A 12,745-nucleotide genomic window follows, 5' to 3' on the forward strand; every position below is an offset into this window, starting at 1 on the left:
ACTGAAGGGGGGGGTATGGGGGATGGAAGCGGTGCCATTGAATTCAATGCACCGCCACACCCCCTTCTGCCCCAGGACGCAGGGGGGAGTTTTGTGAAGGATTGCGCTGCGTTCCAGCAGCTACCCCTCTGGATTGCACCGCATTTGGTGTGAACAAGCCCTTAGCACCCTCTGGAACGCACCGCAACTGGTGTGAATGGGCTTGTTCACACTAAATACGGCGTGTTCCAGAGCGGTTAGCCTGTGTTTTGGGGCAGGAAAACTGCAGCGGAGCGTGTGGATAAACAATGCCTGCGTTCAGGTCCAGTGCGATTGCAAACAAATGCTGCACCGTATGGATACAAGCTCTTAACGCACGTTCACGCTCAAGAAAAAAGTGTGTTTGCTCTGCTGCGGTTGCAAAGGGGTTGCACATTTTTTTTACACGCAGAGCGTGAGCAGTCACGGGACCCTTAGGGGTGAACAGGGACTAAAGGAGTCAGTGAGGCCATGAGGGGCTGAAAACTCTCCTTCCCCATCTCCCAGCAGGCAGCAGTGTCAAGGAAGGGGAGGGGGGATTAGAGAGTTTGCATCATGTGACTTAGTTGTATAACACAAGCAGCACATTACACAAGATGCTCCATGTGAGCTGTGAGTGAGCATGCTGCCAGTACATGGGAGGAGTACAGTCATGGAGCGGAGTCTCCTCCACAGGGGCACTCCTAGCTTGTCACCATGGAGATGGACTAGGCGGGAGGAGACAGCTCCAATCAGTCCGCGCCCATCACTGAGCCTTGTATAACAGTGTTTACTCCCATCACTGTCACTGCCCGCACACATCACTGTATGCTTCGGGACATCCACGGCCGGTCCGTTTTCCATGGAGCTGTTGCAGCCCGGACTTGTGATCTCCGGAGCCTCGTTTGCCTGTTTTCACCTGTTGAATGGCAGACTGGGCACACTGGTCCCCGCTCCCAGCACTGCTCTCCGGAACCCCTGGAAATGGAAGAACATCTGGACCTCGTTCATACACAGCCTGCTCACCGGAACATGGGCGCTGCTAGGGTGAGGACTGTGCCGGGGGAGTGATGGCGGAGCGGGATGAGGTTGTACGGGGTAACACATAGCAGTCTATAGGACCATACTAAACTCACAGATTGACTTTTAATCTCATAAAGTGTCAAAAAAAAACTTTTTTTCTTTTCTTTCTAATATCGGATAGAGGCGGGAAGGATGGGATCTCCTCTTTCTACTTCAATCCGGGGCTTCCTTTAAAGAAGTGCAGGGAGAGTAAAATATATTCGGGGCAAGTGATCAAAACTGGAGCAGACAGGATGTGGAGCAGTTGCGCATGGCAACCTATCAGCTTATCTTTTGTTTTTAAAGCTTATCTGAACAAACAGAAGATTGGTTGCCATGGGCAACTGCTCCAGTTTTGATGCATTCTTCTTGCTGTTCCCAATACTAAAGTCTCACATGCCAGTTCTGGGATTCCTGTGGAAAGAACCCCCAGGTGTCCATGTTCAGATGTGTCTGCTGCACCCATTGAAGTTCATGACGGTGACAGCGGCCGCATCTGTCAGCAGCAGTCTGCATGTACCTGGTATGATTTCGGATGGATGATTGTCACTGGATGCAGGATAGATGTGTCCAGGGACAATCCATCTATCCCAAACCCCAATCACACCATGTGCATTAAACTGCATTCAATATCACAAAGACACTGAGAATACAATTGTTTTCTATGCAATTTATGCAAATGGGTTGCATAATAATGCAGCACGAACCTGGCACAGGGTGTACTGTTCCCATTAGATCCCGGGTGAGCTGTGTTGCCATCCAGGTTTCTTTAGTAGCAATATCTGGGGTTTATGACTTGGCATACTTCAGTGTTTTCCTTATCTGTGTCGGTATTTCTATTGTGCTGTGTGGGGAAAAAAATGTTTTCTGTATTTGTGTTTAGATTTTACCTGCATCCTGAGATGGCAGAAGATTTGATCTCCACACATACCCGATTCTCACATAGTCTCGTCGCTGTATCTATAGGTGAGTCTTCTCTTATCTGACATTGGGGATTACTTGGCATGCTTTCATTCTCTCTGTACAGCCTCGGAAAATTAGCCAGTTCGTTTTTTTTAAAACCGATTACTAAACTAGGACATGTGTCCCAGACTATGATGAAAAAATCCGGGGTATAGTGATACTGGTAGCAGCGAGAGCAGCTTTGATTTGTATCTGGTACACAGAGATCACATAACTAGCCAGTTTATCGTGCAATACAAGTTGCAGCATATTCTCCTAACTTCTCTCTGTATTCAGTTTACTTACCGTGCCTTTTAATGGCTAAAAAAGCCCAAACTATTTAATATGAGGACCTATCCAATCAATGTGTATCAAATCAGGCAGACCCCTGCACTACATAGTTGTTTGTGATTCTTAGGGCTAGTTCACACCAGAACTGCATCAGAACCCCATTTGTCTGCACACCTGCGGTGTGATGCGGTTTGCCTCGATTTTACTGCAATTGATGCGTTATTTTGTGCTTAAAATGGGATTTCAGGTGCGTTCCGTTTGCATGCTTTTTTTTTAATGTATTCTGTTGCGATCCGATGCAGCTAAAATAGTGCAAGCAGTACCTTTTTCTGGCTGCACCGGAACGGACTAGTCTGGTGTGAACAGAACACCAGAATCCCATAGGAGAGCATTTTGCTGCGTTTTTGATGCAGCTCAAAAACAGAACGGATTGCATCTGGTGTGAATGGGCCCTGAAGGAGATAGTAGCGTCAGATTGTGATGTATTTGAAGAGCTCTAGGCAGTCCTCAGATCTTGGTAAGTTTTCGTTACTCCAACCTTGAGGTTTCCTGAGAGTTTCTATCCACCTGGGATTTTTATGAATTCTGGCATCTGCTGTTACATTCATTGCCGTGTTATAGTAAAGTCAAAGCGCTGTGCACGGATCCTGGTGATTGAGTATTTATATGTATAAAATTTACTAGGGGTGCTGCCCCACTTCAGCTGGGGGGAACTGTAAAACTGGAATACAAGAAGGACAGAAAGGCGCCCAACCTAGTGCAGATTATTTTTTATTTTAAAAGACACAAAGGTAAAAATGCAATGGTACTCACAATGGTAGGTCATAAAACAGCTCGTATGGATGATTTAAAAGAGACAGCAGTTTCAGGACTGCAATCTGCCTGTGTGCCACTGTAGTGTGGCGCTGTTGACGCCACACTACAGTGGAAGGGGGCGTGACCCCGGAAACGCATTTTTACCTTTGTGTCTTTTAAAATAAAAAATAATCTGCACTAGGTTGGGCGCCTTTCTGTCCTTCTTGTATTCATTGCCGTGTTGCTCCAACTCATCCAGGGTCGATTCCTCAGCAGTTTGGATGACCAGGACCAGACTTAGCAAAAATTTGATGCCTTATCGGAATACCATTAAAGTCAATGGTGATGGAATTCGGGTGGTCAATCAGTGGCTTTGCTGTGAATGAGGTGGCCAATCAGAGACTGTGTTTACTTCTGAAGGCCCACCTCTAGGGTTAGAGACATATAAAGGGAGCACATTATGGCCACCACCAAAAAGGTGGCTGGTGGAGAGGACTGCTTTCTGATCCCAGTAGTCCCCATAGCCGTGACATTACACATCGCTCAGGGGTCCCCAGACCCCTCTAGTGATGTGTATTAATAGTGTTAAAAAAAAAAAGTTGAACCCTTTAATGCTGGGAGAAGTGTGCCCCCCAAACTCCTCTAATTTGCTTTGTGAATGGCAAAGTCCAAGTAGGCGGCTGATACATGACACTGGCACTAATGTGTGACATGGTAGCCTATCTGATGCAGCTGTAGTAGGAAATACAGCTAATCAGAGCATTTATAAATGCTTTTTATAATGCACACTTTTTTATTTAAAGAAGTATAGCAGTTAAAAACGTAACCCTTGCTGTGGAGCTACCCCTGGTTAAGTGCTTGTTTTGGTCTAGTGTCTAAGAAAAAAAAAAAGAAGAAATACTCATCTGATCCTTGGCCCTGCTGTGGTGACCACTCACCTCCATCCCCCTCTGCTCCGGCTGTGGAGTGTCACTCGGCATCCTCACATCTAATAGACGTGATGGCATCACAGGTCATTAGATTGCTGGAGCCCCAGGGAGAAGAGGCTGGGGGGACCTTTCTGGCAGGACTGAGGATCGGGTGAGTATATATTTTTTATTTTAGACCCATTTAGTGTGGGGGTAGCCCCACTGCAAAGGTTCATTGTATAACTGCCCAGAGTTCTTAATTAACAGGCAGAGGTACACACACATTAATCTATCTGAGGTTATAAAAATGAAGATGCCTGAAGTTGGGTGTAAACACTCCTGGACGTGTTATATTTGTACAGTGCCCCGTCACTATCACTTTTGCCTGACAGATTGGTCTACAAGTAAATGCGGAGGGAAAAAAAATGACTAAACGCTTGAAGACCAGGTGTTTAGACCCCCTTCCTGGCCAGGCCATTTTTCAGTATTCAGCGCTGCGATACTTTGACTGACGTTTATTCCGTCATGCAACGCTGTACTGAAATTAATTTTATACCATTTTTTTTGGGACAGATAGAGCTTTCTTTTGGTGATATTTATTCACCACTGCCGTTTTTATTTTTGACTATAATTAGGAAAAATTACTGATTTTTTTTTACATTATGTTAGGAAACATTTATTATTACCCATTTTTTTTGGTAAAATGTAAAAGACGGGGTCACGTCGGGTAAATAGACACCAAACATGTCAAGCTTTAAAATTGCGCGCACCCGCGAAATTGCAGAAAACGACCATACCCAAAATTGGCCACAGGCGACGCTTTAAAAGCTTTTACCGCTCATCAGTTTAGTGTTATCAGTGATTGATGGCCCTAGAATGATTGCTCTCACGACGATGCGTAATGGGCGCAATCGTCGTTTTTGCACGTATGCGCCCCCGATGCATGTATGGGTTGGGACTTTAAAACATTTTTTTTGTTTTTTTATTCTTTTTTTTTTTTATGTGTAACTTTACATTTTTTTTGGGGGGGGGGGAAAATTAATTTTTTCGTGTACCGATCTCCCTCTGATCCCCTGTCACACAGGCACCATGCTGATCCCGGGCTCGCACCGGTCACAGCGGAAGGGGGGGATCGTTACCTCATACAAGCGAGCACCGTTGCCTGTTTTTAAATATCGAGCATTACCCGCTCGCGAGCCCAGCGGCGTGTCTGAGCGGTCGTCTAAAGACGCCCGCTTAGATCTAGAGAGGTGCCGGCCGTTTTTTTACAACGGCCGGGAGGTAGTTAAACTAAATTGAATTTACTGGATGCTAACTCTTTGTATCAACTGCATACACTTTGCAGAACACTATTTTTTATTCAATAGCAGTCCTTTGATTTCATCATAGACAGCCTGTACTTCCTCGTGACATCCCCTTCATGAGATTCCCGTTTCGTCAAAGGGTCCTTTGTTAAAGTTAAGACTATTCTTATTTGTAAATATAAAATGTCTTCGTGTTCCAAATTGCTGATACTCAGATCCTGGGACCCCTCGGTACAAAATAGTTTTCTCTGCAAGTAAAGGATACAATAATTGCCTTAGATGCTTGTTTGAGCCACTGGTGACCCTAAAACTTTGACTATAGTGGAAACTGTACTGATGATTTCTGGGGGAAGTGTGCTTGTGTTATAAAACGGCAGCAATAAAAAAACCTTATCACGCTATATATCATGTGAATTCAGAGCTGCTTTTATTGAAATGAGGCCCAGGGCAGAAATATAAATGGGATGCCTTCTATATCAGTCCTTTTTTTCTTTCAAAGGCATAGAACAGTTTCAGAAGTTATGTCTGTGTTGCATAACTAAACCCAAATCCAAGACGTAATTGAGCCATTTTACAAGAGCCACAATTGGTGTCATTACTAGAGTGGCAGGTGTAGCATGCATAGCCAGAACGATGCTATATTTAACAGAACAGTACTATGTTACTGAAATTAGAGGCGAGTCATGTGGATTCCCATGATGCTAAAATAATTTTTTCTAAAAAAAAAAAAATTACAATGTTTTTTTGTCTTTTAATTAAAACCATTAACTAATTCTGGTGTTTCCATGCAGCACTTCATCCATTGCATGTCTATGCCTAGGGTGGACAAATTTAATATAGAATTCAGTAGCCAGTCTGTCCAATCTAGGATCCAGTGTCATTGACTTCAACTAGAGAAGACCTGAAGATGTTAGGCACTAGCTGTCATTGTTAAAGAGCTCCTGGGATTTGTCCAGCCCTGACGTATGCCCACCCAGTACCTAACTTCCTCATGCTGTAGGCTGTCAACCTCAAAGCAGACAACAACAAATCAGAAGCCAGGGTGGGCCCACTAGTCTGAGTGCTCAATGGGGCCCCAGAGCAAATGCCCTCTTTTTTCCACTACCGCTGTTATATTGAAAGTTCCAATTTGTTGACCTCTCCAACTGGTGACGTCACATCCAGTGACTGCCAATAGGAGATCTACAGCAGATGGTGCTAGTGCACATGCCCAGAAAATCCTTGTCAAACTGTCTAACTATTGCCACAGCGCCTGCGTGGCTATCCACTTCTATAACCTACTACAGTTATATTTGTCCTAGGTTATAGAAGCCGATAGCCGCGCAGGCACAGTGGCTATTGCCTCATCGGATTCTATAACCTAGTCAAAGGTTATATTATGTTACAGCGCCTGCGCGGCCACATGATTCTTTCTACAATCACAGTGGCCACTGCGCCTGTGCAGCTATCGGCTTCTATAACCTAGGACAAATATAAGTTTGTCCTAGGTTATAGAATCTGATGAGCCGCGCAGGCACAGTGGCAACAGACAGTTCGACAAGGATTTTCTGCCCATGTGTACTAGCTCCATTTGCTGTACTTCTACTGGCAGTCACCGTGTGTGACCTGCTCAGTCGGAGAGCTCGACAAGTCGGAGCTTTCGATAGAACACCCCAACTTTGGCTCTGTTTTAGTACAAATTCCGTGCACAAGCCAACTGTGTCACGGTTTAGTTTGATTGCTTTGCTTTGCTTGTAACCCGTACACATTTTTGTTCCAGGCTATTTTATCCATGATTTTTTGGATATGCTGCAGAACCAAAAGTTGCACCAATCCTGGGAGCTGCTGTTCCATCACACTGTTGTAAGTAACTTCTAGTATTATTCTCTATAAAGCCCTTTTACACTTGTACATCGGCATCACACCTGCTCCTGCTATGCAAGGCAATGCAACTGCTGTCTGTGTGATGGGGAGACATTTATTGTGTATGGCACCCCAAGCCATTGTAGACTGAGATGAACAAATAGCAAGTACGAAAATAAAGAAAAAATATTCACCCGATTATCGGACCTGCGGCAGTGACCGCTTCGCCTGTCTCACCCTCCTCTCCGGCTGTGCTATGTCCCTCTGCGTCTTCACGTCTAATAAACCTGTATAACACATGATGACATCATAGGTCCTTAGACTGCCGGAGCCCTGGAGAAAAGAGGCTGCTGAGACCGATCTAGCAGCCAAACAGGACCAAGGATCAGGTGAATATTCTTTCTTTTCGCCCCTAGACAAGAGACAGCAGTCATTTACTAAAAAATGCATTACTTCAAGAAAAATGACAGGTTTATCCTGTCTTTTACGCAGCCAGGGGAACCCCACAGGGAGTGTCCGCAGTGTCTTCATTCCAGTTATTTTGTTTCTTTGTAGTCCAGTCACATGTATAGATGCTGTAAGTGTGACACTCCCTCAGCTATTTTCGAAACAATCTGTAACCGTTTGACAAATGACAGGCATGTAAATGACTGCCTGATAGTTCTCTGCTTTCTAGTTTTCCCAGGCTCACTTTCAGACTTCAGAGCTGAAGAGAAGTTGTTAAAAACCAGAACTGCTACATGACATATTTAGTATATTTCTATTTATATCCCAATGATCTCTTACATCTCCAAGTATTACATATGTTGGCCTTCACAAGCCTGTCCTAGGGGCATACCAGGGTTTTGCTGGGCGCCATACCAATATTCTCTTTCACACACACCTTTCTAAGGCATGTCGAGACGTCACAGAATTATTTGCTTGAATATTGGCAGCCGTTCTACTTCCTAGAAAGGTAAAAGGGATACATCGAAATTAGGCAAACAGTACGCTGGCATTAGCTATTGTTTTTATTATAATTGCGTACAAAATACTGATTTATAAATCTCCCGACCTGGAGACATTTGCTGGCTGAATGCTGCCACTAGATGGATCAGAGGAGCATAGGAATGAGAAATGTTTTAATATGTTTGATAGCAGCAGGTGGCACCCAAATAGCCACAGAACCACCAAGATCTTCCCCTTATTAGCTAAGATGCAGTAAGAGGTCTGTTTAAAAAAAGTCACCCAATATCCGGTTTTATGATGGAGTTGAGAATTTACTGTGTGTAATAAATATTTACAATGCTAGGAAGTACTCTACATGGCCCCCTCCCACCAACTTCTACATAACCTAATCATTTCCTGATTTACCTGAACCTAAACAATGGAACCTAGCACTTCAACCATGAGTCACCTTTGAGGGACAGAAAACCATGAGTGATGTATTAGGCAGGAAGCATACCTGTTAAAGTAATAAGCAAATATGGCTGCTCCCATGCCTATATGTACTTAAAAGATAACTATGGGGAGAGTGAAACACGCTCATCCCCATAATTGGAGCTGACACTGTCACATGTCCTCTCTATAGCTCAATCACATACCACTGATCGCTCAGTTCCCGATACCCCCCCCAGGGTCCTCCAGCGCTGTAAAGTGAATGCCCTCCTGTGACTCTAAGGAGAACTATGGCCAAAACAGGTTGAGCCATAGTTCTTTTAAAAAGTGAATGTGCGATAAGCGTTTTACAAAATTTAGCTGATTGGTAGAGTGGACTTTAGAGGTTTTTGTTTCTCTGTGTGCAAAGTACTCCTGATCCTCTGTTTCTGTAGTAACTGCAGAACCAAAGGGATGCAGGGGTGGCAGCTTGAAGTAAGCAAAGGAGCGATGTCATTGACTGTCATGGCTATGACATAGCTATGGCTATGTGGCCATATTGGGTAAATGATGAAAGGACAAGCAGCCCGCACCTTTGATTACATGCAGCTGCAGGGCGCGGAATGCCCAGCCCACAGCTGGTTGCATGAAAGTACCTATGGCACTTCCTTGCTTGGAGGAGCTCTGCTTTTGATATGGGTACGGTCCAGACCTAAGAGATGCCACAGTCATGTAAATCCTGATTCATTCAGGTTGTGTTACAAATAGAGATGCACAGATACCGATACCAGTATCAGTATTGGTGCTGATACCGAGGATTTAGGCGAGTACTCATGCTTGCCAAAATGCTCCGATACTTACCCCTGATACCAGAAGTTCCAGTCAGAGGGAGATTTCCTCTGTCCAGCAGTGTTGCGAGGGAACATTGAGCCAGCTGCCCAGCCAATCAGGAAGCCGGGCAGCAGCTTCCTGATTGGCCGGGAAGTCGGCTCCATGCTATTTGGCCGGCTCAATGCTGATTGCCCGGGAAGCCTGGCCAATCAGTATTGAGCAGGCCAAACAGCATGAAGCTGGCTTCCTGGCCAATCGGGAAGCTGGGCGAAGGGTAATGACCTGCCTCCTAATTTGGCCAGGAAGTAGGCTTCCTGGCCAATCAGCATTGAGCCGGCCAAACAGCATGGAGCTGGTTTCCCAGCCAATCAGGTAGCCGGGAGGCGGGTAATGACCCGCCGTTCGGCTTCCTGATTAGCCGGGAAGCCGGCTCCATGCTCCCAGAAGTACCAGTATCGGCAAGTCCTGAAAGATAATATTGGTACTCCTACTGCATACCGAAAAAACGGTAATGGAGCATCACTGGTTACAAATGTCTTGCATAGAACAGCCTTCAGGTTCAGCCTCTCACCTTACTACAAAGTTACATTGTTGCAATCTAAACACTATCCATCTATGCAAAATCATTTGACTGGTGCATAAGGACTGCTCTTAGGGCCCATTCAAGCCTCATCGTGCATGCACTGCATCCACTATTTTTTGCGACCGGAACGCAGGGCATTGCTGTACCACGCATTCCGGTGTGGGTGATTGCGCTGCGGGCGGGAGGCGTGTCTGCAGTGCAATTGACATGAATGCTTGCTTTGCGGTGTCTGTGAAGACACACAGCTTATTAGCACACACAAGGGCGACTGCATAGCACTCTGCTTGAGAAAGGAGTCACTCTTAAAACAGGAAGCCAGGACCAGTGCTCAGGGGACCAGCTGATTCTGCAGGAAACTTTTAAACATTAAGGGGTCTTTTCACAAAAGGGTGAAGAGTTTGGAGAAAGCAGGAGAAGTGAACAATCTAGGCCCAATAGCTAATTTGGAAAAATTCTGCAATTCAGCTCACTTTCAAGTTCAGTTATGTGGTCCTAGATTGTTCACTTCTCCTGCCTTCTCCAAACTCTTCACCCTTTAGTGAATAGACCCCTATTTCATCAGCATTTGACATAGCCTAAAATCCTTTTGACTTTAATATCAATGTAAATGAGAAGGTAGAACTTTTTTCATTATACTCTTGCTGTATTTTAATTACCCTATTTTGCGGCCTATAGGACACTCCGCACGATAGGACGACGCAGGGATTCTCTGACAGAAAATCTGTGACAGAAATCCTGTCACAGAAGCTGCAGTTAGTGACAGGTGAGACAGGTGGCGCTGTGATTACAGCGCCACGGTCTCCGTAATCACACAGAGCAGACGAAGAACGACGTTCTTAGTCTGCTCAAGGGGCTCTATGGTGAGCTCCTTTGGGGGACCGTGACAGGTCATGGTCCCCCAGAGGAGCAGAGAACCACGGCGGGGGGCGGACACGATCGCCGCCGCTCAATTTAATACAAGAGATCTAATTCGATCACTTGTATTAAACGAACAGCGGCTCCCACTGTACATTCAGCTCAGCTTGTCAGGAGCAGGGCTGAATGTACAAAAAGAAACTACTCACCCGGCGCCCGAAACTGCATGTCCCGTGCGTCGGGCGATAGGTATTCGCTCCATAAGACGCAGGCACATTTTACCCCTCCTTTTGGAAAAAAAGTGCGTCCTTTATGGAGCGAAAAATACGGTACATAGTTGTTGAGTTAAGACACCAGTCCATCATGTTCAACCCAGGTGAAAGTGTGTGTATGAGTTACTAAGAGTACCTGTACCCCTGTATATTTTGCCCTTTGAGGAAAGCATCTAAAAGGTCCTAAAATGAGCCGATACTCCTAGTTGAAACCACTGCCTGGGGAAGCCATTTTGGGTGGGTGGTGATTAAATTACCAGTCCTGGTTGTAGGAGAAAATTTTAGCACCCAGGGAAATGCTATGAATGTAAATTGGGTGCAGTCTTGGGTGTGATTTTTAAACGGGGATCTTAGCTTTTTACCTTATAGGAAACGTGTACGAAGAAATATATGTAGGGTGCCTAGGCTGACCTCCTCATTCTGGTAGTTGCCCAGTTGTCATGTTGGTCCAGTAGCTTCAACATTCAGAATCTGACTTCCCTTGTTCATCACTGATTCAGAAATTTTAAAGACAAAGATGGTCAGGCAAACCTTTTCAGCTGTAAATAAGTAATGGCATCCTGAATATTTGCGTTTGCTCAGGCTTTGTTCAATCAGCACATAAAACATGACTGTCCTTTTGGGTCATAACATTATTATCTTGTTTTTCCATGGATGATACTGCAGTTGTGTACTAGTTTTGTGTGCCTGCAGTAAATAAACTGAAGCATTGTAGACGCATGATTTAAATGAGAGATAAGATAAGCTCCTTAATGGACATAAATGAACTCTAATCTCATTGCAATCACTTGCTTTGTATTTTTCAGTCTTTTCACCTGGCAGCATAGTGCTTTGTGCATTAAATGAAGAGCAAACTTGCACCCCTTATTTATGAGCAGTCTTATTTTTATCTGTGCATATATGTAGATAGACCACAACCAGTAATCTAAATAAAATACCTGCATGTAGGGATGTCCTGATGCCACTTTAAGACCAAGTACAAGTACTGTCCCTCATGTACTTGCCGATGCCAATTACCGATACTTTTTCTTAAAGGGACAGGTGACATTTTTTTCTAAAACAACACAGACTTTAGGGCAGTTTCTCACCAAGGCTAAATACGGATGTCCCCACAGCAGAACACATGTCCCCAAGGCAGATTAGTATTCTACTTTTGGGACATGTATTCTGCTTTGGTAACATGTGTTCTGCTGTGTGTCTCACCGGGTGACGTGGACATCTGCAGTGGCACTGCGGGCACTCCACCTCACCGACGATGTCGGGACCCAGCCTCTCCCACGTCCAGTCCGGCCAACTCTCTGAGCTTTCGTCCTTCGCTTGGTCCTCCTAGTCAGTGTGCAGAAGAAACCCCAGCTTCTAGCCCCGGGGCTGTCCATGCCGGTGCCTGCGCCAGGAAGGAGGAGGAGGAAATAAAGAACTGGACAGGCACTGCCATGGACAGCTATCTGCAGGTCCCCAGCAGGCTGCCGAGGTCCCCACAAGCGCAGGAACTCGGACAGCCTCTGCCATTTGAAAATTTAAAGGGCCGATAACGGCGTTAAGAACCGGGGCATTTTCATGAGTACAAGTACTCGTGAAAATGCCTGGTATTGGCACCGATACTAGTATCGGTATCGGGACATGCCTACCTGCATGTGTTTTTTCTTTGAAATCGTTGGGTAGGAAATCTCTCAGCTGCTGGGTCGTGTGTTTTTTTTTTTTTTTTTT

At 45.2% G+C, this 12,745-nt stretch overlaps 1 protein-coding gene across 1 annotated transcript in view; it reads left to right on the top strand.

The window, feature by feature from the left end:
- The first annotated feature begins 850 nt into the window (after positions 1-850).
- The window catches only part of TLCD2 (TLC domain containing 2), a 20,610-nt gene continuing 8,715 nt past the window's right edge, over positions 851-12,745 (top strand). Inside the window, exons 1-3 of the mRNA XM_018573810.1 lie at positions 851-1,044; positions 1,943-2,025; positions 7,059-7,141. Of these exons, the coding sequence (XP_018429312.1) occupies positions 860-1,044; positions 1,943-2,025; positions 7,059-7,141 (351 nt within the window). The 5' untranslated portion in view covers positions 851-859. The remainder of the gene's footprint in view (positions 1,045-1,942; positions 2,026-7,058; positions 7,142-12,745) is intronic.

The sequence above is a fragment of the Nanorana parkeri genome, unplaced genomic scaffold, assembly GCF_000935625.1.
Source record: "Nanorana parkeri isolate BGI_ZX_2015 unplaced genomic scaffold, ASM93562v1 scaffold48, whole genome shotgun sequence".
In the NCBI taxonomy this organism is placed as follows: domain Eukaryota; kingdom Metazoa; phylum Chordata; class Amphibia; order Anura; family Dicroglossidae; genus Nanorana; species Nanorana parkeri.